The sequence below is a fragment of the Nicotiana sylvestris genome, chromosome 8 (assembly GCF_000393655.2).
Source record: "Nicotiana sylvestris chromosome 8, ASM39365v2, whole genome shotgun sequence".
NCBI classification, from domain to species: domain Eukaryota; kingdom Viridiplantae; phylum Streptophyta; class Magnoliopsida; order Solanales; family Solanaceae; genus Nicotiana; species Nicotiana sylvestris.
The window spans coordinates 8,120,305-8,145,818 of NC_091064.1; the positions used below are offsets into that span (position 1 = coordinate 8,120,305).

The 25,514-nt window shown below is 35.9% G+C and overlaps 4 protein-coding genes across 5 annotated transcripts; all 4 read right to left on the bottom strand.

Moving 5' to 3' along the window:
* Positions 1–3,397: 3,397 nt before the first annotated feature.
* LOC104226391 (photosystem I reaction center subunit V, chloroplastic-like) lies at positions 3,398–4,060 on the bottom strand. The gene has a single exon (XM_009778382.2). It carries the CDS (start codon positions 3,952–3,954, stop codon positions 3,511–3,513), a length of 444 nt encoding a protein of 147 aa, XP_009776684.1. The 5' UTR covers positions 3,955–4,060; the 3' UTR covers positions 3,398–3,510.
* A 6,260-nt stretch (positions 4,061–10,320) lies between these two features.
* LOC104226392 (photosystem I reaction center subunit V, chloroplastic-like) lies at positions 10,321–10,764 on the bottom strand. Its single transcript, XM_009778383.2, has one exon. It carries the CDS (start codon positions 10,762–10,764, stop codon positions 10,321–10,323), a length of 444 nt encoding a protein of 147 aa, XP_009776685.1.
* Positions 10,765–11,170: 406 nt separating this feature from the next.
* LOC104226390 (WPP domain-interacting protein 1) lies at positions 11,171–16,127 on the bottom strand. Of its 2 annotated transcripts, XM_070152774.1 has the most exons (4): positions 16,015–16,127; positions 14,445–15,486; positions 11,777–12,477; positions 11,171–11,584 (listed from the first exon to the last, which is right to left on the bottom strand). In XM_070152774.1, the coding sequence occupies exons 2-3, from the start codon at positions 15,442–15,444 to the stop codon at positions 11,786–11,788; spliced, it is 1,692 nt and encodes a 563-aa protein (XP_070008875.1). In that variant the 5' UTR covers positions 15,445–15,486; positions 16,015–16,127; the 3' UTR covers positions 11,171–11,584; positions 11,777–11,785. The 2 variants fall into 2 exon arrangements, with proteins under 2 accessions (XP_070008875.1, XP_009776682.1); XM_009778380.2 differs by lacking the exon at positions 11,171–11,584 and having other exon boundaries at positions 11,615–12,477.
* A 2,456-nt stretch (positions 16,128–18,583) lies between these two features.
* On the bottom strand, positions 18,584–23,896 carry LOC104226389 (uncharacterized protein At4g26450). The gene is made up of 5 exons (XM_009778378.2): positions 21,305–23,896; positions 20,968–21,157; positions 20,749–20,803; positions 20,032–20,085; positions 18,584–18,960 (listed from the first exon to the last, which is right to left on the bottom strand). The coding sequence occupies exons 1-4, from the start codon at positions 23,137–23,139 to the stop codon at positions 20,033–20,035; spliced, it is 2,133 nt and encodes a 710-aa protein (XP_009776680.1). The 5' UTR covers positions 23,140–23,896; the 3' UTR covers positions 18,584–18,960; position 20,032.
* Between the last annotated feature and the right edge of the window lie 1,618 nt (positions 23,897–25,514).

Sequence of the window (25,514 nt, forward strand, 5' to 3'; positions counted from 1 at the left end):
TGGAACGAAGACATAGACATATATTGGAGACAACAAGGGCTATAAGGTTTCAAGGTCATTTGCCTATTCGATTCTGGGGGGAATGTGTGGAGGCAGCAGTGTACATCATCAATAGGATACCCTCCACTGTTTTGCACAACATATCACCATTTGAAGTATCGTTTGGCAGATAAACTTCTATATATCACATGAGGGTTCTAGGATGTCTATGCTTTGCTACTAATTTAGTGAAAGGAGACAAGTTTGGTCCTCATGCAATAAGGTCTGTATTTTTGGGGTATGCTCCTACACAAAAGGGCTACAAGTTATACAACATTGAGCAGAGGTCTATATTTGTGAGCAGGGATATAGTCTTCCATGAAGATGTGTATCCTTTCCAATATAATGCTGAAGATTTCAGAGTGCACTCTCAATCAACTTCCATAATCAATAATGATTGTCTATTGTCACCTATTGATAGCAGGGGTGTTGAGGAGCTTGGCAACACTCACATTGACACAACAGCTGATGCTCTTGCACATGAAATGCATGCAACTTCATCCTTTATTCCCAGCAATGCAGAAGAAAGTGCAACTGTTGTTCCAGAGATACATGCACAAGTTGTTGAAGAAGAGGCTTATGTGCCATCTAATATTAGACAAAGTGGACCACTCATTGCTTGTGATCAGAGAAGGTCTGGTAGGACCACTAAACCCCCTATTTGGCTCAAAGACTACATTAGACCTCAAGGAAGGTCAAGTTCTGCAAGTCATTGTTTGTATCCAATCAGTGATGTCATACATTATGATAGCCTTTCAGCCAAATATCAAGCCTATGTTGCTAAGGTTTCTTCAGAGACTGAACCGACATCCTTTTATGAAGCAGCCAAAGATATGAGGTGGATTGAAGCTATGAAAGCAGAGATTCAAGCTCTAGAAGATAATCACACATGGGAAGTAGTAACACTACCTCATGGCAAGAAGGCAATTGGTTGTAAATGGGTCTACAAGATCAAATACACAGCTTCTGGAGATATAGAAAGATTCAAGGCTCGCTTGGTGGCAAAAGGGTATAGTCAGAAGGAAGGCTTGGATTATCAAGAAACATTCTCACATGTAGTGAAAATGGTCACAGTTAGGTCTGTGATTGTTATTGCAGCTACAAAAGGTTGGGTTTTGCATCAAATGGATGTATATAATGCTTTCTTGCAAGGAGATTTGGAAGAGGAAGTCTATATGGATCTACCTCAAGGTTTCTCACATTCAGCAGGAAAGACTCAAGTCTGTCGACTACATAAGTCTCTTTATGGGCATAAGCAAGCTTCCCGTCAATGGAATATTAAGCTAACTACTACTCTTCTTCAGTCAGATTTCAAACAAAGCCATCTTGATTACTCTTTGTTTATTAAACACATCAATGGGAAGATAGTCATCATCCTAGTGTATGTGGATGACTTGCTCATCACTGGAGATGATGATGCTCTTATATCAGACACCAAAGTTGCACTTCATCAAAACTTCAAAATCAAAGACTTGGGGGAGCTCAAGTACTTTTTGGGCATTGAGTTTGCGATGAGTAAGGAAGGGATTCTGTTACATCAGAGGAAGTATTCTCTCGAGCTTATCTCTGATGCTGGCTTGGCAGGGGCAAAACCTGTAGGGGCACCTGTTGAGGTGAATCAGAAGTTAACTACAGCTGAATTTGATCATCAATTTGGACTTACCAATAATATTTTACTTGCTGATCCTGGAGCTTATCAAAGGTTGATTGGTAGGTTACTCTACCTAACTATTACTAGGCCGGATATTTCATTTGCTGTGCAATGTTTGAGCCAATTCATGCATGCTCCTAAGACATCGCACCTTGAGGCTGCCTTAAGAGTAATCAGAAACTTGAAAAAGAATCCTGGTCTGGGGATCCTTATGTCATCTAATGGTTCTACCAAGTTGCAAGCTTATTGTGATGCTGATTAGGCTTCTTGCCCAAACACGAGGAAGTCAGTGACTTGGCTATATGGTCACACTTGGTATTCTCTCATATCCTGGAAATCCAAGAAGCAAAATACTATCTCTCGTAGTTCAGTTGAAGCAGAGTATAGGAGTCTGGCGTCGACTGTGGCAGAGATAGTATGGTTGGTTGGTCTGTTCAATGAGTTAGGAGTCTCTCTCACTTTGCCTATTCCACTCTATTGTGACAGTAAATCTGCAATGCAAATTGCTGTGAATCCAATATTCCACGACGCACCAAGCACATTGATATTGATTGTCATTTCATTCTTGAGAAGGTACAACAGGGATTGGTTGAGACTGCGTATCTGCCCTCTGCTGAGCAACCAACTGATCTATTGACGAAGGGGTTAAGTTGTATTCAGCATGACCATTTGTTATCCAAGCTAGGCCTAAAGAACATTTTCCTTAGACCTAGCTTGAGGGGGGGTGTTGAGAAATGTATTGATACGGGGCAGTGCTAGTTAGTTGTTATTTATCAAACATAGCTAGCTAACTAGAGTACATACTAGTAGCTATAGTTGAGTTAGAGATTAGTTAGTATAAATATATGTTAGTTGGGAAGTTGTAGGTGTTGTACAGTATACTTTCTCAATGGAATAGTAATATTTCCATTTTCTCAATTCTTCTTCTCTCGTCTTCATCTTTCACTCTTCATATCTGGATTGGAAGCTAACTGAATTCATCAATTCGACAAATAACAACTCACAAATACCATCCAAATGAACCTGATGCAGTAAGAAGATGGTACATCAATTGGATCAAACCTAATACGATCATAAATACATTTTACAAAAACTAAACTCGATGAGGACAAATATCGTATTAATATATGTGAACTTTTTCTATTAAGATCATATAATTTGGCGGGGGGGGGGGGGGGGGGCTGGGGTTTGGGGGGGAATTATTTGTTCACTTTTTTAGTATCGACACTGCTAACACAAGATCTAAATTAAATATACATCTAAATTAACAATTATAATAAACATACATATGATTGAACCTGAATTAAAATATTGGGGAATTATTTGTTCACTTTTTTAGTATCGACACTGCTAACACAAGATCTAAATTAAATATACATCTAAATTAACAATTATAATAAACATACATATGATTGAACCTGAATTAAAATATTTTTTCAAATATTTGGAATTATTTCAATCACTTATTAGTCCTCAACTAATCATAAACTTCAAATTAAAGAAAAGCAGTCTATTACATAAGGCATCCTCGTTCACACAAGAGGTTCGGCTATACCCAAAGTTATGTGATGTAGTCTGCATACTCTAATGCAAGTATTAGTGATTGTTTTCACGCTCGAACCTGTGACATATAGGTCACATGGAGACAACTTTATCATTGTTCCATGGCTCCCCTTCAAATTAGGGAATTGAAATTAAAGCCTCAAATTGAACCATGAACAAAGAAATGAAGGTTTTACTCATAATTTACCACTATACAAGCATAAGCTACTGCATTACAAACAAGGAAAGAGAAATCAACAAGAAGGCTCTTTTCTCTTTCAACCAAAGAACTTAGGATCATATCCATTGCTAGAAGTGGCAAGAATATAATAAGCAACAATATGACCAATTGAGCCCCAAGCAAGAACATCAACAATGTTGAAACCAACAGGATCATTAGATTTTAGCAAACTAACATATTCTTTGGCTCTGGAATCACCAGCTTCAAAATGGCTAATTCCATTTTGCTTAGGCAACCCTTGTTTGGCCACATTCTCTCTTTGGAAATTGAAGAAAACAAATCTTCCCAAGAAAAGTGATAGTCCTGTGCTCAAGCTAATAACAAGAGATGTGTTGAGCTCAGCTTTAACACCAAGATTGCATCTTTTCTTCATGGGTTTGTAGGAATTGGCCTTATTGTTGAGAATAACACAAGAATCAGTTGGTTTGTTAAGAGGTCTTAGACCTTGAAATGTTGGTGCAGAGAACAAAGTAGAAGCCATAATTATTAATTACAGCAGAGTTTTTTTTTTGGAGAAGGGGGATACAGGGAATTGATCTTTAATTGGATATATAAGTGGATATTGGAAAAGTTGGAAGATGAGGTTTATACTCTAGGAAAGGCTTTGGGAGAAAAGAAATAGATTTTGTTAGGATAAGAATGAGGTAAAGAAAGATTTTGGATGGTGAGGTGGCTTTTCTTCATTGGTTCTTCTTGGATCACAGATTCTGGCCCCAAACATTTTCGAAGAATTTGAGTCTGAAAAGTTGTCCCTTTTTATTTTAGACTTCTAAATATTAACATTTGGGGCTAGTTTGGTATAAGGAATAAGGGATAATTAATTTTAGAATTAAATTTAAGATAAATTTATTCCATATTTAGTTGAAATAAAATCGTGATATAACTAATTTCGGAATTAATTATTCCAAAACTATAGTATTTTTTTATTCCTACGGAGGATGGGATAACTAATCCCAAGATAATTAATCATGAGATAACTTGTTTCTTAACCAAACGATCCCTTAACCTAAAATGTTTTGTATACTTTTCATCTTCGTGTGACTCAATTTTCTATATCATTTTTAAACTTAACTTTAAAAATTATTATTTCTCAAATCAAACATTTGTTATGTCCAAACGCTTTCTTTGGAGAATCAATTGAAGAAAATAAAACTTGTAAGGAAGTAAAAACAGATTCTTCTTTCCATAAATACTGATGTACAAACATAAAAGCATTAAACCAAAGGTACTACAATTCATTTATTTTAAAATAATTTGTCAATATTACGTAAACTGATCTCGTAGACGTGAAAGCCAACAATAATTTGGAAATAACGAGTTATATTCTTCTTCTTTTTCAACGAGGAGTCATATTCTATAGTTCAACAATATTATCTTACTTTCATAGTATGAGCCAACAAAAAAGTCCTAACACATGATTTGAAATGAATTACTTGTAATAAAAATATGTCCAAACGAACAGTCTCGAAACCAGATTCTTCCTTCTCTCCCCACCCAACATTCAAGGGCGAAACCAGGGGTGCAACTTCGAAAAATTACACTGTATATACAAGGTCAATTTTTTAATTTATGTATATGTACTAGTAGATATTGAGTCTATCTTGTTTCTTCACTATTTAGTTCTTTCTATTTTAAATCTCCTTATTAAAAATTCTAGTATCCAGTGTTAGAAGCAAAATATCAATTGCAGGATAGAGTGATGAATTTGAGGCCTCCTATTTTCAATTCAACTTTGAAAACCCTTTTGGATCAACTTCCAACAACAAAAGATTTAGCAACTTGACTAGATTGTATCTTTGAGTTTAGACTTTTCAATATAGATCCGAGCAAACTTAGAAGTACTTACAAAAAAAAAAAAAAGGCAGCCCGATGCAGTAAACTCTCACTATGCACGGGGTCTGGAGAAGGGCCGAATCATAAGGGTCTATATTGTATGCAGCCTTACCCTGCATTTCTGCAAGAGGTTGTTTCTACGGCTCGAACTCGTGACCTCCTGGTCACATGGTAGCAACTTAACCAGTTACGCCAAGGCTCCCCTTCTTAGAAGTACTTACACTATGTCAAAAATTTTATTTATCAAAAAATAAACAGCTTATGACCTATATATATATGCTGTGGAGAGTTTATCACCTTCAAATAATAGAGCATTTAAGAAGCTCTACAGAATGTATCAAAAACCATGGCCTTTTATCTTGATGGGATATTTCTTCTCCTGTTGCTTTTCACACTGAATTCTCCCTAAAAACCATATACTACTACTGAATATCACAATAATATGACAGATAGGCAAACCTGATGACTTAAGCTTCATTTCTTCCTAAACAAATGCAACTAACCTGAAACGTCTGTATCTGCAGAACAATGCAATTGGAGGGAGATTTCATGAGTTTTTCAGAAACCTCTCGGATAATCTAGCCTTTGTCGACTTGTCAAGCAATCGATTTTCTGGACATATCCCGATAGAGATTGGGAAATTTGTTAACCTGGAAGAACTTAGGCTGAGCAGCAACCAACTCACAGGTATCATTCCACCGACTATTGGAAAGCTTTATAAGCTACAATATTTAATCTTGTCATGGAATTACTTCAGTCATTCAAACAAGCTTAACTTTAAGCTTGTCATAATCTCTGTGATATTGGGGATTTTGGGGCTAGTTGTTATGGTTGGTTTTCCCTTCTCCTCTATCGGTTCCAAAGGACCAAACAGACATTTCCTTCTTTACATAAATATCTAAACCAACTCCTATCTATGTCCTACCAAAGTATTCTCAAAGTTACCAATGGGTTTTCCACGAACAACTTGATTGGTGTTGGGAGTCATGGATGTTTATAAGGGAATTGTTGAAACGGATGAAGGTAAAAATGTTGCTATAAAAGTGTTGAATCATTCACAGCATCAAAAGTTTCAGAGCAGAATGTGAGGCCCTGAAATGTTAGACATCGTAATTTAGTCAAGCTAGTCACTGCATGTTCTGGTGTTGATTATCGTGGAAATGACTTCAAGGCTCTGGTTTATGAGCTTATGGCCAATGGAAGTTTGGAGGACTGGCTGCATCCAGATTATTCAAGAGCAGATGGTCAGTCAATTATAAGGTTGGGGTTTCTGCAACGGCTCAATATTGCTATTGATGTTGCTGGTGCAATCCATTATCTTCATAATGATTGTCAGATACCAATAGTTCATTGTGATCTCAAACCGAGCAACGTTCTCCTCGACGATGAATTGGTTGCCCATGTTGGTGATTTTTGATTGGCACGTTTCCTACTACTGACTAATAAAACAACACCTGAAATTCAGACAAGCTCTACAACTGTTAAAGGATCTATCGGCTACACAGCTCCAGGTAATTTCATAATACATGATCATGTTCCATAATAATTCTAATGATAGTCTAATGATTTGTGATATATATTTCCATTGTAGAGTATGGGATGGGAAGCAAGCCATCAAATAATGTTATCAAAGGCGCGCTTAAGCCCTGAAGCGAGGCTCAAAACATGTTGAGCGGGCACTTTAGTGTTGTCATCAAGGCTCTAAGACATACTTTTCCTTGAAAATGAGCATAATCCTAAAAAGGTGACACTAAACAATTGTTGTTTCACTTTATCGTAAATTTTCTTCAATTTCTGTCCATATATTTGGTATCCGTGCTTATAGAAATTACTCTTGGATTACTCATACAAATTTGTAATTTTTCTCCATTTGCATCTTTCTTATTGAAGCCCACGCTTTATTTGCGCTTTACGCTTAAAGCCCCAACAGATCTTAGGGTTTTTTTGCATTTTTCTCCTTTGATAACAAAGCCATCAAAGCATGGCGATGTGTATAGTTTTGGTATTCTCTTACTAGAAATGTTCACGGAAAAAGGGCCTACAGATAGCATGTTCGGCGGTGAATTAAACCTTCATGATTTAGTCAAGAATGCCATACCTGATGGTGAGGGAGCACTTGAAATAGTAGAACCCGTTCTTAGTTTTGGAAAAGGAAATGATCATAAGCAAAGATCAGAGCTCTCATTCCAGGCTTCATGAGAAGGCACAAAACTGTGAGGGGTTTAGTCTCCTTATTTGGAGTTGGAGTTGTTGTTCAATGTATGATACAAGTGAAAGAAAAAATATAAAGGAGGTTGTCAAAGAGTTGTGCTCTATTAGAGATTCTCTTCTTCGTTATTTTATCGTTTATGTTATATAGGTTCCCAATAAAGCATTCTTATAAATAATATGAATAGAGATCTTTTTGCTTATGTAAATCATATCTGTTTTCATCAACAAAAGCTATGGAGTTCACGTGAACCCTTATAATACATGCTAGCTCCGCCTCTATTAATGCTGCATTTGCCATGCCTGTTATATAGCAAATGCAGCAATAGGAGTTGTTGTATGGAAGTAATATGAAGATAAAAATTAAAATAGTTGTAAGGAAAATGACTTCCGGCTATTAGCGATCAGACAAGTCATTTTCCTCCTTTTGATGGAAAATACCATAAAAATGGCGTCCGTCATTACCAAATACCATAAAATGATTTACTCATGGAAACATTTTCCAGGAAGTCATTTTTCCTCGTACGAAACGCGCCCCCATCAAATTCTATTAACCAATAACCGGTACAAAACTAATAACATGAGAGAAAGGAGTTTACCGATGGAAAATTGAACTCCTATACCATTTGCAGGTACAAACAGAAGGTGTTGACCACAAATTTCAAATGTCTTATAGCCACACTAATACTATAACATGTTTAAGACTACAAGTTTCAAAAGTTTTCTTCTTTTTTTTCCCTTAAACTCCGTGTCGACTCAAACCTGAAACCATATCACATAAATTGTAACCGAGGGAGTATTCGTTTTCTGTTGAAATATATGGACAACTGTATAATAAATACTACTATAGTTTGGGACTATACTTCTAAACTAATCGTAAACCTCAAATTTGAACTAAAATAACATAAATATATTGAAACCATGGATGAACAAAGAAATGAAAAATGTAGTACTAATAATTCTTTGCCAATATACAAGCTTAAGCTACTGCAAAACAAATAAGGCCATGTCAATTGAAGAGTACAAATCAACAAGAAGACTATTTTCTCTTTCAACCGAAGAACTTAAGATCATATCCATTTCTAGAAGTGGCAAGAACATAATAAGCAACAATATGGCCAATAGAGCCCCAAGCAAGAACATCAACTCTGTTCTTAGAGAACTGATGTTTAATTGGATATATTAGGGATATTGGAATTCCAATGTATAAAAGATGATACTTAAAATTTAATAGCCTTTGCAAATTATCGTCCTAAACTCTAAGAACGTTTTCAGAAAATCAAAACAGCTAGCAATTTTCCTAAAACCAATTATTCAATTCATTTATCTTTTGATAGGTTTTTGCTAAGTTAAACACTAACAAAATGACAAATGTCTTCAGTAGCTTCGGTTTTTTTAAAAACTTACAGTCAGTTTTGTGACACTTTATGTTCTCAATACACCTAAATATGCATTTTCTTTTTTTCTTTAAAAACAACCAGATGAAGAGGATAAGTACAAAAATTCATAAATCACATATATACTTAGGTTTCAGAAGAATCAATGCATTCTCCCAACAACTATGCTCTACTAAAATTATCGACACAACTAATTACAAACTCAAAATCATAAAATCTGAACAATAATGCGAACTCGACACTACTATTTGCACCATAAAAACAGTAAATACTATACAAAAAAAAAACGGCGCACAATTCAGAATTTGAGAGGAACAAAAGGAGCAAACTTTCCATGAAATTGAGCAAAAGCTATACAAGCAAACATCGAGTCCGGGAATCCTAAAATATTCAATGCCTCAATATATTATATATATCTTCCTTATAATTCGAATATCAACAGATTATTTAAATAGATATCTAAAATCAAACAAAAAAATCGGAGTGAAGGGCGAATAGGTAGATACCTTTGAAATTGAAGGTCCGTTCGTCGGAAGGGGGCGGAGATGGTTTCTCATAGCCGACGGAGGCGGAAATGAAGATTATTAACACTTTATTCTAAAAGCTTATAGTACCTCGTATAAATTTTATGAGATGTATGAGTCAGCAGAAAATGACAAAAACGGTCCCTTATGTTTGGGTATAGGTTCAAAGTAGTCCCCTTAAGTATGCTCTGAGTACTTTTAGCCCAATCATATTTGCCAGAATTTAACACTTTTGGTCTCAAAGGCAAATATTTAAGGAACTTTATCTCTTAGATTTGATTAGACCTATAAAAAGAAGGAATTTTGCGGGAACTCACATCTAACGGTAATATTTTTGTAGTTTCTGTTATTTTGGTATATTTTTAGAGTGTGATGTAATTTTTTAAAGTTGTTATTTCTTCTATTTTTAGTAAATTTTTGTGTCTAATGCCATTTTTTCATTGCATATTTTAGAATTTGATGGAGCTTTCCTACTGTTTAATGTTAAATTTTGTCTTTCATAGTTGATAAGAAATATCTATAATATTTTCGAATTTTTTCGACAAGCACTCTCTGATATTTTAAATAGGGGCAAATCATCGAAACAATAAAATAAATACGCTAAATTCGACTTTGTGTAAGGTTATCTAATTTTTATTTTTATTGTCGAATCTATTATAAGTAATTCTTAAAATTATATGATACTTTGTGCGGATCAAACCAAATAACAAGAAAAAGAAAAGAAGAATGATTATCTCTCTCAAATTGAAAAGTAAATCACACAAGAAAGATCATTATCAAATAAAGCAACATTTATATATGAGAGTATGCAACTTAAGTTACTGCATTACAAACAAAGACATGTCAATGGAAGAGTACAAATCAACAAGAAGACTCTTTTGTCTTTCAACCAAAGAACTTAGGATCATATCCATTACTAGATGTGGCAAGAATATAATAAGCAACAATATGACCAATTGAGCCCCAAGCAAGAACATCAACAATGTTGAAACCAACAGGATCATTAGATTTTAGCAAACTAACATATTCTTTGGCTCTAGAATCACCAGCTTCAAAATGGCTCACTCCATTTTGCTCAGGCAGCCCTTGTTTGGCCACATTCTCTCTCTGAAAATTGAAGAAAACAAATCTTCCCAAGAAAAGTGATAGTCCTGTGCTCAGGCTGATAACAAGTGATGTGTTGAGCTCAGATTTCACACCAAGATTGCATCTTTTCTTCATTGGTTTGTAGGAAGTGACCTTATTGTTGAGGAAAAGACAAGTGTCAGTTGGTTTGTTGAGGGGTCTAAGACCTTGGAATGTTGGTGCAGAGAACAAAGCAGAAGCCATGATTACAGCAAAGTGTTCTTTGGAGAAGAGGAATTGATCTTTAATTGGATATATCAGTGGATATTGGAAATTGGAAAAGTTAAAGATGAGGTTATACTCTAGGAAAGGCTTTGGGAGAAAAGAGATAGATTTTGTGAGGGTGGGAATGAGGCAAAGAAAGATTTTGTGAGGGTGGGAATGAGGCAAAGAAAGATTTTGGATGGTGAGTTGGCTTTGTTTCATTGGTTCTTCTTGGATTACATATTCTTGCCCCAAACATAATCTCTTCACTTTCCATTAACATTTACACAGTAAGATTTTTTAAACAATTGGGTTGTAAGTTAATCATAGATAAATTTCTATGACAAACATCACTAGATAATTTGATAAAAATAGTAACTAACCTGTTACTATAGGTTAAAGTACATTGATCGTGTCAAAGAATATTTACGTTATTACTGTATATAACTTAAATTCATGGACACTTGAAACATGGTCTAATGCAACATTACTTGATCAATAGACAATGTTAAATTTTACGTGGAGATTATTTTCTTCACTACTGCCAACGAAACATCAGCTAAACTTCGAGCGTTGCTTCACCCTAAGCAGGAATAAAAAGAATTTCTTAAAAAAAATGGGGAGGGGGGGGGGGGGAGGAGTTATTGTCAAGCCTGGAATTAATGGTGGAAGCAGCAAATCGCTTATACCGAGCATCCCACTAACAGCTTTGCTTCGTAGCTTTAACTCTTTCTACTGGCACAACGTTACTGGATGCTTCAGATCAATAGAACAAGGTCTACTTTGTTGGAGTAACACTGCCGGGTAGCTCTACAACAACCTGATGGTCAACATCAGCAAAACTCAGAACTTATGAGCCACCAAATCATTGTTTATATTTATCATTGAATTCAACATCGACTTGACAAAATGGAAAGTAGGTGTATCCTCTATCTATGAACAACTAAAACGACCTAATTAACGTTCATCGTTGCTTTATGTTGAAAATACAAGAAAAAGGAAAAAGGCTCACTTCTCAAAATTATGTCGGTACAACTTCAACAGCATCAGGTGACATCTGCAAAACATACAGTCCAAAGACGATAACCAGCAATACCAACTGTATCAAAAAATAGGAACTATACTTGCAGACTCCCTTCTGCAGCGCTCGTGTTTTATTAGTGCTGGCCACATCATCACAGTAATTTGCTAAACTTTCAGCCTGTGACTTGAGCATTGCAGTCTTCGTTTCTGAATCACCAAGCTTCTTCACCATCTGTGCTTGTTCTGTAGCTAATATCTTCTGTTCTTCCAAGAGGGTAACTTGATCAATTGCTGCAGCTCTCAACGTTTGGATTGTTCTCGATATTACCAGATACTCGATTTCAGCTTCAAAGTTCTGCATAAAGAGGCCTTCAAGATCTCTCTCAATGTCCTCAGAACTCTCGTGCAAATCATTTCCTGTTTTCTTTTCTTTCTTCTTTGAGTTACTACTTAAGATGGCTTCCAGTTCAGTAACTCTGGCTTCCTTTAACTTAAGCAAATATGCTTCCTCATTAAGCTTGTTTTGCAACAGTATGACATTCTGCTTTAAGCTAACCACTTCAGACTCCAATGAGTTAAATGAATGTTGCACACCATTCCTGGATTCTGACTGCTGAAATGTGCTCAGTCCAGGATTGTCATCTGAATCGAAATCTGAAGGTATGCCAATATCTTTGAATTTCTGAATTTCTGCAGAGAAAGGCACGCAAACTAATTAATATCAGATAATGATATTTCAAGGAGTAACTGATTTAGTCCTTGCACTACAGGTAAAAGGGTAAGTATATTGGTAAGCAAAACGCACGAATATGATCCACAAGATACATGTAAAAGAATTGGCTGCAAATCACAGTTAAGAGGGAATAAACAGCTAGAAACGAAAACTAAAAGTGGTTTAAGAGCTCAAAAAGGGTACAAGATCATCATCCCAATCCGCACGCCTTCCTTGGACCAAAAGCAGGTAAAGCTTAAGGACATATTGGCCATTAGAAAGGAAGGGAATTGGTCCTTTAGCTTTACTCGGTAGTGATTCATAGAATAAGCGGCCAACAAGTCTTTCGCCAAGATAAAAGCCCTTTCGGTCCATAAGAAAGTCAGGACGGTATTTATTCGAATCAATTTACCATCTGTTGTTTCAAAAACTTTAGGTCAGATTTAAGTTTAATCTTTTTACTTTAAGGAGCATAGAATATTCTGATCATGTTGCAGAAGAGATCTGGTTTAGATATAGATTCAATTTCTTAATCCTTCCTCTTTACAGAATTAATTTAGTATTATGAGAATTCTGAGAGAAATTTTTCATTTTGCCCTTGATTTTATTTATCCATCTTCTTGATTGTTCTGCAGATTTGCTATTGATACAACCCAAAAACCCAACCCTCCAGATATTCTTTCTATTCTGGAGTTCTTACTTTTTACTCCCTCCGTTTCAAATTGCAAATAGTTTTTAGATATTTTGGATTGTTAATAATTGTGCTTTATGAAACTTTTTTATGTAGTTTATAAATATGAAAAGTTTATTTCAAAAAGCTTAAAAAATCTATGTCCAAATTCACACTGAAAGTTAGTCAATTTCTCTCTCATACTCCGAAAAGGTTCAAACAAATTGAAAAAGAAGGAGATTTGCCAATCACCAGAGTAACATTTGCGGGGATGGAAAACTAACAGAAGAGAATACTCCAACTCTCCGAGGCATTTAAGACCCCTTTATTATAATCAGGACATTTTCTTACCTAAATCTGTCTTTAACTTCGGCTGGAAAAAAATGTAGTTTTAAGTCCTATGTCAGCCACTACACCTTCAAACTCCTTATCTTCCACACCAACATTATAGGCTATTCATACTATCAAATCTCCAAATTATCTACTCCCCAACCTTTTTTTATGATCAAAAGAAAAACACAACGTTATAACTACTGTGAGTGCAAATCCCATTCATTCTAGCGCTAAAACTACTCCATTTCTTGAGAAAGCCAACAGCGTCCTAATAGTAAATAGTAGTAACACATATATCCACCTTCAATGTGCAATGTCAGAATTTACCATAATGAATAGATATCAACTCCTTAAAGAGTTTAACCAAATCTTACTGTACTAGCTACAAACAATGTTAAATGATTACCTAATGAAGAACTTAAAGGCATATAAAATTTCTTCAATAAACTTTTTTTATTTTGGTGACATGATCTTGAAGCAATATATGCATCATAGCCGATACCAAATGTAGAATAAAACTATTTAAAAATTCTTGAAGAAGAGTGGATCTTGCCACAGAGATCCTACTACTAGGTACATAGCCATTAAGATTATCAATACTGCACGATTGAATTTCATGACACTACTGTCGCATCTTCCAGCAATAATGCCAGTCCTAAATTCTAGAACAATGGCCAAATTTGTCAAAAACTGAAGCTCAAACTTTGGGGGAAGAAGGGACGCGTACCCGCAGTGGGGAGGGGGAGGACATTACACATAACTATGCAATAACTGCCACCTTTCTTATCCATTTCTGAATTTGGAATAAACTTCTGACTAAAAAGAAATTTGCTTCACACTTTATATTGAAGAAGCAAAGCAGAAAATAGAAATCACAATCACCCAAAAAAAATCATACGAGAAGTATATATTCGAATTGTTCAATGAAAACCGAAGATCTACCTCTTTCAAGTTTGTCCTGAGCAGCTTGAAGGGTGAAGATAGACTCCAGCAGAGGATCATGATCTGCGGACAGCCCCTGGTTCTCACTCCTCTCTTCTTTAACATCCCAGGGTGATTCAGCAGCTAGATCTTCTTGAGTTTCAGAATTCTTACCATTTCTTCCATCTAGATAAATCTGAAATTCCTCATTGACTGGCCGTTCTCTGGCAACAGCTTCATCATTGAATTGTCCATTATTCACTGACATTCCATCTTTAATACCATTAATTGTTACATGATTATTACTCTGCATACAGAGAAAATTGGAGCTCTGTGAGTCAGACTCCATGCTGGAAAGAGAGTTTTCCTTCTCGATTTTGACCCTTTCTCCTCTAGGCTTTTTACTAGTTTCAGCCCGACCCTTTCCTTGATGAGACTTTTGAGTTAAAGAACTCACACTCTTCCCACTCAGACTCATCTGGCCATTCTTATCAGGCACATAACCATAGACCACAGGTGATTTGTACCTTGCTTTTGGAGCACTGGCTGCAGTCGAAGACCTACTACTCTGATCCTCACTGTTCTCTGAGTCCGTGGCACCAAAAATTAGAGGCCGATCAGCCAGCCCAGCATCACCAATTACACCAAAGGCATCAACTAGAACACCAGGGCTCCTCAATAGTGCATTTGTTGAAGAAACGGATCCCTCACTATTTTGGATTGCTCCAGCAGACAAATGCACAGGTTTTATGGAATTTGCAGCGGCGTTCGACAAACCACGCTTCAACAACTTACCACTGTCTGTGTTACTATCCCCATCCTTGTGCGATTCCCTCCTGATCCTTCTCCATTTCTTCAAGCCAAACCCTTTAGTTATCGGTGAGGATTTCACATGGGGAGGTGAATCCACTCCCTTACCTTTAACTTCATTCGAAATAGGGGTATTAATCTCAACAATACCAGACCCATTGTTTTCAACCTTGTTTCGATCAGGATCATCCAAATCTTGAAGTGTGGTCATTGCTTCATCATCTTCCACAAAGTCAAGCACTGATCTTTTGACCTTCCAAGTCCCAAAAAAAAAAAGTCTAGGGCTTTAGCCTTTTGAACAACATGAAGAAGAATCAGATCAAAATCGAGAACAAACAACCATCATTCCAGCTTATGGGGACCGAATATATCAAAATTCTCTTCAATGAATGGATTTAAGTTATATACACTGACAGTGTAAAGATCAGTGGACATTAACCTATGTTAGCAGGTTAGTTATCATTTGTACCAGATTATCAATTAATGCATATCAACGGATTTACCTGTAATTACGCAGTAAGTGACCTGATAGTGAAACAATTATTTACACCATTAGTATATACAACTTAAACTCTAAATGAATTACATGACTTGGGTAAATTCCAGCTAAAAATCAACATAGTCGCGAAATCAAATTTGTTACAGTAATGATAACTAGTTGGATTTAGCTAAAGGAATCATTAATATCTATTATGCTCAATTTAGAACAAAAAATTAACTCGTTATTGGCAAATCCAATGTAAACAGATTTGATTGCAGTAATTAGATAAAATTAGCGTACCTATTTCTCCATGATCGTGGATTTGCAGAGAATGGAGATGAAATTTAGAAGAATAAGGAAACCCTAGAATTGATGTGGATTTAGAAATTTATAGCCACAAAATCCTCAGAACTACACTATTTGGGGGACAAGGTCCACTTGGGGAGTGGGGTAGAACGGGTCGGGTTGGGAGTAGTTAATAATTTTTTTCTTTTCAATGATTTAATTATATGAACAAGGAAGGAGTCAGACTAGTTACAACATATTTTTTTTTTAATTAGCAAAAAAACATTTTATTTTTATTTTTATTTTTTTAACTAGTGACATAACATATGAGTTGTGATTTTATTTAATAACCGATAAATCCTCGAGGACAAATGACATGCATGAATATGAACTCGCCCCTCTATTTTTTTCTATTTAAATTTTGTCAGCGACAAATTATAGAATTCGTCGCGTGCGTCTGATCAACACATTACAAGTTATGCTCATACCACAAAATATTCAATATTGTTTCATAAATGCTCCATTCGTTCTAATTTATATGATGCTATTTGATTGGACATGGAGTTTTAAGAAAGAAATAAAGACTTTTGAATCTTGTGGTCTAAAATAAGCCGCAAAAAGTACGAATATAATTCATCTAATTAAGAATAAGATGATAAGTTTAAATCTAAATTATTTTCAAATATAGAAAGATGTCATTCTTTTGGAATTGACAAAAAAAAAAAAAAAAAAAGAGTGTGTGACGAGACGGAGAAAGTAGTAGGTGTTTTGTACAACTATCAATAAATGGTACTTCTTATAACATACCTCTTTTCAATATTGTAGATGACTAGAGGCGGAGCCAACATTTTTATAATAAATTCAAAAAAATTAAACTTTTGGCCTAAAATAATTTGTACACTGCCTTTATTATTAAAATTAGATTCAAAAGTTTATATATTATTTGCTTTATTTGAGCATACGATTTTTCAACAAAGGAGATTCAATTGAATTTCTTCTCTGATTGTGGCTCCTCAGCTAGGAACCAAAATTAAAACGTTATTTTAACTTATTATTTTATTAATAATACAAAAGGAGATATTAAAAAATAATTAAAAAGTTAATTTCAGAGAAATATCATATCAAGATTTAAATTTAAATTCATGGAAGTCTACAAGTTCTGTTAACAATCTAATTGAAATGAAATGAGCATATTACCAAAAAGAAAAATGAGCATTATATGAATTGAAACGAATTGGGTATTCTGTTGATAACTTTTTCCACCTTATAATATTTAAACCAAATCAACGTGTTAAAGTCGTGTATAATTAGTAGGCGTTTGGATATAAAAAAATGTAAATTTTTAAAGAAAAAAAAAAGTATTTGGAATTAAGTTGAAAAATGGTATTTGGAATTTAAAATCATGTTTGTACATGTATTTCACTTGAAAAAATATTTCAGTTTTATGAGCGAGAATACAAAAAATTCTGAAATTTTTTAAAAAGTGATCAAAACCACTTTTTGATTTTTGAAAAATATTTTTCAAAAAAATTTCAAAAACTTGCAAAATTTTATGGACTTTTCTGGGGAAAAAAATCTACCGACAAACGGGTCCTTACATTCTCGTAACATGAATCGAATTATATAAAATTTATATTTGAGAATTGAAAAATAAATGGGTGAGTGGAAGAAGAAAGGATGGGTGGAACGTGGGAGAGCCAGAAATTTAATAAGGAGATAAGAGACCAAAGTGGGACAAAGCAGTGTGCTGATGATCTGGAAATCCGCATGACGCTAGTGTTGACGAGGAAAAAATATGGAAAATGACAATGCCAATGCCAAATAATCAAAGTGGGGGTAGGGGGTCAAATCTTGGAGTGATCAATTATTGATGGAATCTTTTTTTTTTAAAATAATTGTCCGAGTTAGCTTGTGTGCATCCGACTAAGTCCATGAGGTATATGCTATTTCACCAGCAAAGATAGCGAGTAACTTTGAGCATCAAAGCTTGGATAAATGAGAAAAAATCAGCTAGCATTTTTACCTCTGTTGAAGTCTGAACCTGAGATCTGATGATTCAATTTTTCTTCTTCCTTTCAATTTTCGGGGCATTTTCGCAAATGGCCTTTTTTAAGGCGACTATTTAAATTTTGTTCCATTTAATTGAGCTAACGACAACATAGTATAATGATGATATGAATTGAACTTAAATAAAGATGTTAGTATTCTTATTGCTGACCCCAATTTATTTAGGACTGAAGCGTAGTTTTTGTTGAGCTAACAGCAACAAAATTTAAAGAGTGACCTCAAACCAGGCCATTCAATGCAAATAATCCCAACTTTTGCTCAAAAAATTGCAGAAATGACTCTTTTGGGGTGGTCTTTAGTTTTTGAGCCCCTCTTGCTCTGGCTTGCCCAGAGCTAGAAAGAAGCTGCTCACTCTAGTAAAGCAAGCAGAAGGGGTGACTATCATACCGAAATGAAACTAGTAAAGTAAGATGACGAAACTCTTGCTTGTCTTTACTCTTCCTACTTGGTGAAAGTGTTGCATTTGCCACATTTCTCATTTCATTAGCTTTCACCCTTTGTCACCAAGGTATAATCATAAGGTAAAATGTAACTTCGATTCATCCAATACTGTTTTTCACATGTCAGACTTTTGGCCATTTTCTAGAAAGGATTTTGAGAACTTTACATTGGCTTCAGAATGGAACTGGTTACTACAAGTTCCATGTAGAAGATTTTAAGTCACAGGTTCGAGCCCTGCTCCAAGCGAACTAACTCTGATATTTAACTCTGATTGTATGAGCTACTTATTAGGAAATCATTACAACAAGAGAGGAGCTGTTTTGCTTAAAAGTTAAATACATGTCTTTATTCTTCATATGATTGTTTTTGCGCTACTTGTTGGAACATGAAAAGACCTAAACAATCACAGAGAACTTCAACTCCATAACAAGGCAATCCAATAAGTGGCTGCAACTGGAAAATCAAGAGAAGAAAAGACAGATTAGAGGGGGATTCGAAGATATATGTTATTCAGTGACCAGTCAAATTTCAAAGATTCACCCGTCCAAAGTTGAATGAACAAATCAAGCAAGTAATGCAATTTCCACGATGCAGTAAACATAGACCCTTGGTGTAACTGGTAAAGTTTTGCCATGTGACCAAAAGTTCATGGGTTCGAGCCGTGGAAACAGCCTCTTGCAGAAATGTAGGGTAAGGCTGCGTACAATAGACTCTTGTAGTCCGGCCCTTCCCCAGGCTGCACTTTTAGTTTTTAGTTAACAGGATAAAATGTTTTCAAGAGCATGGGATTGATGTCTGCATAAACGAGTCCATTTTTTTTTCAATCTGCATAAACGAGTCCATGACTAAACCATTCTAGCTTAACCTAATTTCCACGACTAGAGGTTATATTTGTCAAGAAGTATAAAGGAAATCATAAGAGGTCAAAGTAAAGAAAAGAAAGGCGTGGCACAACCAACAGATACAGAGCCAGGATCTGAAACTTATGGGTTCGGGATTCTAACCATTTTAAGTTATTGGTTATAAATTAAAAATCTGTACATATTGAATAGATTTCTTCAGACAAATACAGAGTTTAGACCAAAATTACTGGTTTCAACCGAACTCGCACCTTGGTCTCTAGCACCGCCCCTGGGCACGGGTTATGATGCAATGTATAGCTTTCCAATCCCTTTGATGACATATTGACATGTAGTTTTTTGCAAGCAAATGTATAGACAGCAGAGCAATAAAGGAAGTAGTTGACCACTAAGCTTTCAACAAAGTAGAAGAATTTTCCAATTCAAACAAGAGGTGAAACAGCAAAAGAGTAAAAGAAAACCACATTGTTGCCAACTTCCAACAACACGGAGAGGAAGGGCGAACGGAATTCTTCATATGCTAGAAACAAGCAAGATCTTGCCGAAGGCATACAATGTTACAAAGTTGCACTACTAAAGAGTTAGTATTTGACAACTGACATTAGGCTTAGGCATAAAGAAAAATTTGTGATAATACATCTCAAGAAAACCTGGGTAATAGCACCTTAAAATGGCTTCCCGAATTCTTGTGTCGGCTGCTCCCAGCCTGTCAGAAAACCTACAGCAAATACATTCAGCACACTTAGACACGAAAGAAGACCCCAGATACCTGTTATCTTAATTCTCATCCATCAAAAGAGAGGAGCAGAAAAGCACAGATAATTTTGTACATGCTTTTGGCCATATAGATGAACATTAATCTGCTGACTAAGAAAACTGCAACAGTATTTTTTTTTTTTTCCTAATTCTGAAAGAACATAGTCCTCATAAGTAGAGCAAGCCACTTGATCAACAAATGAAACTAATCTAATGGACTATCCTTACCAAAGGAACATGGTTTTATTCATTTTTTATTTTTTTTTTATCCGAAAAATCCCGATGGTCAATGGCGCACGGTTCGAAACTCGGTGGATAATGGGCCCACCCCTCTACCCTTCTCCACTTGAACACCAGGCTTTAATCTAAGGCAGGATTTGAACCCGACATGCACCTAACCCACACATCACTTGTTGCGCTCTTACCATTGGACCAAAGCCCTGGAGGCTCAAAAGAACATGGTTATATAATATGCGTAATCAGGAAAAAAAATGAACAGCGAAAACATCAAGGAATGTACGATATAGGTAAGGATCACGGCAGAACCATGGACAGGTGCGCACACACACACAACTCAACACAAAGTTCAGATTCAAAAAGTGTTGCTAAGAGATCTTAAGCATACTTATCGGAATTTCTCCCAAGGACATATATATTGAATCATCGTCACCAAGCATGCCCTGAAGGAAAAAGAAAAATGATTAAGAAAATATACAACAAGGCGTTTTCATAAGCATTATTGCACTTTAAATTGTAAGTGAAGCAGAGAAAGCTAATCGTAAAATGGAAAAATTGTACAAATATCAGTGCGAAAAATTCACTATGAAAACTATGGCATTAGTACCTCTCCATTATGGAGGCCCATATCATTGTGCAGAGAATTCATATCTTCTGGTAGAGAAGAACAGTTTGCTATATCATTCCCAAGTAATTCCGAAATCATAAGTCCATAACCGTCCTGAGCATTGGGTATATTGTTGGTACTATGTGCATTATTAGAAAAATCATCTGTTTCAGTGAATACAACTTCAGACCTGTGTAAAAGGCAACAACCATCTTATGGGATTTTTTTTCTTTGAATGATAATAACAAAAGCAATTAAATCAACATGAAGATCAAACGGAACTGCGCAAAAGAAAAGTTAAAAGAAAAGGATAAGTAAATTGGAGGTGTACACTAACCTTCTCTCTTGGTTACTGAAAGCCTTCTCTTCTTGTTCAGAATCATTGTCCAAATCAATCACCTCAACATCTCTCCCATCAAAGCCAGATTTAGCATATTTACTTGTATTAGAGTTACTACCCATGGTCAGATGCATATCAACCGATGCTTCTTGTTTTACACCTTCAGCAATCACAGGGAAGATATGAACAGGATTGGCATCATGATGTTCATTCACATCAGAAGTTTCCATAAGATTGAGATCAAAAGTCTTGAAGGAAGCCGGTAAAAGTTGCTTTTCCGTGAAGTCACTGCCTAGCCTCACATCACCCTCAGGTATCATAGAGATGTCTACCAATCTCTTCTCCTCAGACAGAAACATTACTGGCTCTCCCTGTGATGTCCTTGGTTCCTGTGAAGTCAGCTGTTCTTCCACTGAATTAGAACGGTAGAGAAAGTCATCTGAGAAAGTACTTTTTAATGAAGCCAATTCTCTAGGTCTCTTAGTTCCCTCCTTACAATTGTCATCGTCATCCAACTCTCTTTTCTCACCTCTTCCCGTGGTTATAGAACTGCAACTTTCAATCTCAGTTAGCCCCTCTAATTTCTCTTCCTCCTTCATTAACGTACTTTCACGAAAGGATGAGGAACTTGTCTCATTTAACTGCTTAATGGCATAAGTAAGACATGATTCTTCCTCCATGGATGGCGCTTTCAATTTCTCAGAATTGAGGCTTTTCGCATCCACAGAGATGTCTTGGGAATGCACTTCAGTTTCCTTAGGGAGCCCGCCCTCATGAGCATTCTCATCTACAGTAACAGAATCATGACAAACCTTCAAATCTCTGTTTGCCAACGAAGAACGTGTTCTTGTGGGAACGTTTCCAAACCTGCATAAGCTAAGTAAATCATTAGCAGTCATGCTCGTCTGGTTATGTTCTTCGCTGAACAACTTTACTTCTAGATCCTCGTTGCCAGCTGTTTTCTCCAAACCCTCAGTACTGTTGGAAAGATTAACCGGATCAGCTTCTTTCTCGGACATTTCAATGTCATCAGGTTTCTCGTTTGGTTCAGGTTGAACCTCTGATGGGATATCATTTCCAGTGTTGATGGGACTTGTCTCTTTACCAGAATCTCCCGAGGCAGGTTTTGAATCACCACCCGTTGACTCCTCTGTACTCTCTATATCTGGATTTGTTTTACCTGGAAGAAGGGAACTAGGTAACATCTCATTATTATCTTTAGCCACTTGCTGTTCATCTCTATCACGTGGGAAAGCGACATCTTGACCATTCATATCAGTGTAGGCCCTGGCTCTAACGGACGATCCACTTCTTTGCAATTCTTGGTTGAACTCAGAGATGTAATTTCGAAAGGATTCATTTCTTCTCCTTGCTCTCATATAATTTCTTGAACCCACCGAGTTATGTTCATCAGGATACATTCTCCTATCGCCTACAACACTCTCGAAACGTGAAAGAGCTGATGTCCGACCTTCATCAACATCTTGTCGCTTAAACCCCTGAAAATTCCCAACCGGGCTCTTTAAGTTACCGTTTGGCAATTTCCCTGAAAGAGCGTTCGGTGGCAGCAGCCCTTTGGAAACCAGGTACTCGGCTGCTAACCGTCCAGCTTCCATGAAAAGGTCATTTCCATGCGAAGGCTGCTGAAACCCAAACTGCTTCGATTGACCACGCCCAAATCCACCTCGATTATAGTTTCTGTACTCCAAGTTGTGCAATCCACGACCTCTCACTGTTTCCTCGGGTGAAACCCGCGAGGCAGTAGCCACTCCACCCATCCCCATTGAACTAGACTTATACCCAGCTACCGGACTCCGATGCCTGGCATGCATTTTTTCAAAGATTGGATCTTTTTACCTTAAAAATGTAAGTCTTTTCCCAAATTCCTCAAATGATCAAAGGGGTTGAAGAATTTCTCAAGGGTTCAGTTCTTCTTCACCAATTCAACTTGTACTTATAAGGGATTCAGTTCTTCAACCAAACACAAGCTAAACAACAATTGCAGTTTCTATAACCCATTCTCAGAAAGCTAATAAACTCTATTTCCTTATTCTTGTTCCAAATTCATGGATCATTGTGAAAAAAACCCAACTATAACTAAACAGTCAATAAGGTCAAAGATTCAATCTTTACAGATCTGTTAAGTGACAATCTAGAATTTAGCAGCAGCAGTGTTACCTTTTAGGGAAATGAAGCAAATGGGTTTCTCTGAGTTGCAAAACTTCGATCGTTATTGTTTAGGGTTTCAGTTTCAGATCCATTTCATCATCATCAAATTGTACTCCTCCTTGCAATTTCCATAACAAAATTTAGATAGAAAACTGATTAAATCCATTAGGGTTTATGATTTTCTTTGTTTTTTTTTTGTTTTTTTTTTTTGATCGGGTCAAAGAAATCAACTAGGTGGAGATTAGATCCAGGACAAAATCATACAAAAGTGACAAAGTCTATTGTCAAAAGATTAAAGAAATTGTTTACACTCTGATTAACTGTGTGCTGGAGATTTTAGATTGGACTATTGAAAGCAGAGCCAAAGGAAGAATCCAATTTTATGCCTAAATGTAAAAAGGAGAGGGTCGATATTATAATAGCGTCAAAGAGACGGACCACAAGATGATGATGATATTGTTGTTGTGTCAAAAATATAAATTATACGTATATGATTTCTTTTTCTTTTTTTCACATAGAAGAAATTATTTAGGAATTTTCGTCTTTAATGTATGATTACCGGTAATAGATATTTAATTCACATAATAGTTATGGGATAATTATTATTATTTATGCAGTTATTAATAATAAAATAATATTGTAATATGAATAATTTTTTATATAACACGTGTGATCTATGACTTCACGAGGATCTCCCACTTTATAACAAATCGTCCTGGTAATAATTAATAAGTGATGAACCCGAGATCACTTAAGCGAATATAAATAATACATGAGGGATTCCTAAATAAAACATATGTAATCTATGATTTCACTAGGATCTCCTACTTTGTTAATTCGATCCTGGTAATAATGAATAAGCGGTTAATCAGAGATCACTAAGGCGATTATAATAATACATACACGGTTTTAGATAACACATAGGTTATTTATGATTTCAATAGGATCTCCCACTTTATAAAAAAAGACCCTAATAATAACTAATGAGCGATCAACTGGAGATCACTTAGGCTATCATAAAGTACATGGTGATTTCTAATAACACATAGGCGATTTATGTTTTCATTGGAGCTTCCATTTTATTAAAAAATGATCCTGCTAACAACCAATAAGCAACTAATCGGAAATCACTTAGGAGATCATAAATAATACATGAGGATTCATATATAACACCTAGGTAATCTATGATTTTACTAGGATCTCCCAATTTATAAAAAAAAAAATGATCCTCGTAATATAAGCGATGAACAGGAGATCACTTAGGTGATCATAAATAGTATTATATACAGCTAAAATCGGAGAGTCCGATTTTGTGATCATTATGGCATTTCACAGCCCGTCTTTAGAAGCCTCGAAGCATAGCTCGAGGTTTGACCCCGAGGGATCCCAATGCTCGACCTCGGGGCAGTGCAAATCGGTAGCTATCCTAGACAAGCGGAAAATTCCCAAAAGGCACATGGCTAAAGCTGACCAGGTCTACAAGAATAGTACAAGTCCGTACCGTGATATTAAATAGTTGTACCAGCTGTTTATCTTTGTAATAAATGCATATGTACTATGTTGGGATTCTGCCTCCTATATAAAGGGGACCCTTGTTATTTTGTAAAGACACATGATATTCAATACAAGAACGAGAACATTCTCTGCTCTCTAACTTAAACATTCTCTATTGTTTTTCCCTTGATTTATTGCTTCCATTTATTGTCTTTCGTTGATTGTTCCTCATTTATTATTCATCATTGATCATAAATTGATCATAAAGAGCCATTACTGAGGCCCTTGAAACTCTTAGTCATTCATCAATCATTCCCAGTCAATCTCATTAGCTCGACCCAAGGCCCAGCTTGGCCAATCCGAGATCCCGATTCGCAGCCGTTCGGTATGAATAACCACACTGCCTCTTACTCTTACTTTAATTTCTTAACTCATACTTAGCATCTATTTCCTAACAACTAGTAATAAAATAAATCACGTACTTTTAGAACCACAAGATCAAATCTAATTGCAATTACCATTTTCAAGGTAAACAGTTTGACAC

Excerpts from the sequence above, each read along its gene's own strand:
- LOC104226391 (XM_009778382.2), bottom strand. The coding sequence starts at position 3,954 with ATGGCTTCTACTTTGTTCTCTGCACCAACATTTCAAGGTCTAAGACCT.
- LOC104226390 (XM_070152774.1), bottom strand. The coding sequence starts at position 15,444 with ATGACCACACTTCAAGATTTGGATGATCCTGATCGAAACAAGGTTGAA. Across the intron at positions 12,478-14,444 it reads TCAGGACAAACTTGAAAGAG|AAATTCAGAAATTCAAAGAT; the intron begins GTAGATCTTCGG and ends CTTTCTCTGCAG.
- LOC104226392 (XM_009778383.2), bottom strand. The coding sequence starts at position 10,764 with ATGGCTTCTGCTTTGTTCTCTGCACCAACATTCCAAGGTCTTAGACCC.
- LOC104226389 (XM_009778378.2), bottom strand. The coding sequence starts at position 23,139 with ATGCATGCCAGGCATCGGAGTCCGGTAGCTGGGTATAAGTCTAGTTCA. Across the intron at positions 21,158-21,304 it reads TTCAGTAACCAAGAGAGAAG|GTCTGAAGTTGTATTCACTG; the intron begins GTTAGTGTACAC and ends CCTTTTACACAG. Across the intron at positions 20,086-20,748 it reads CTTGGGAGAAATTCCGATAA|GTTTTCTGACAGGCTGGGAG; the intron begins GTATGCTTAAGA and ends TATTTGCTGTAG.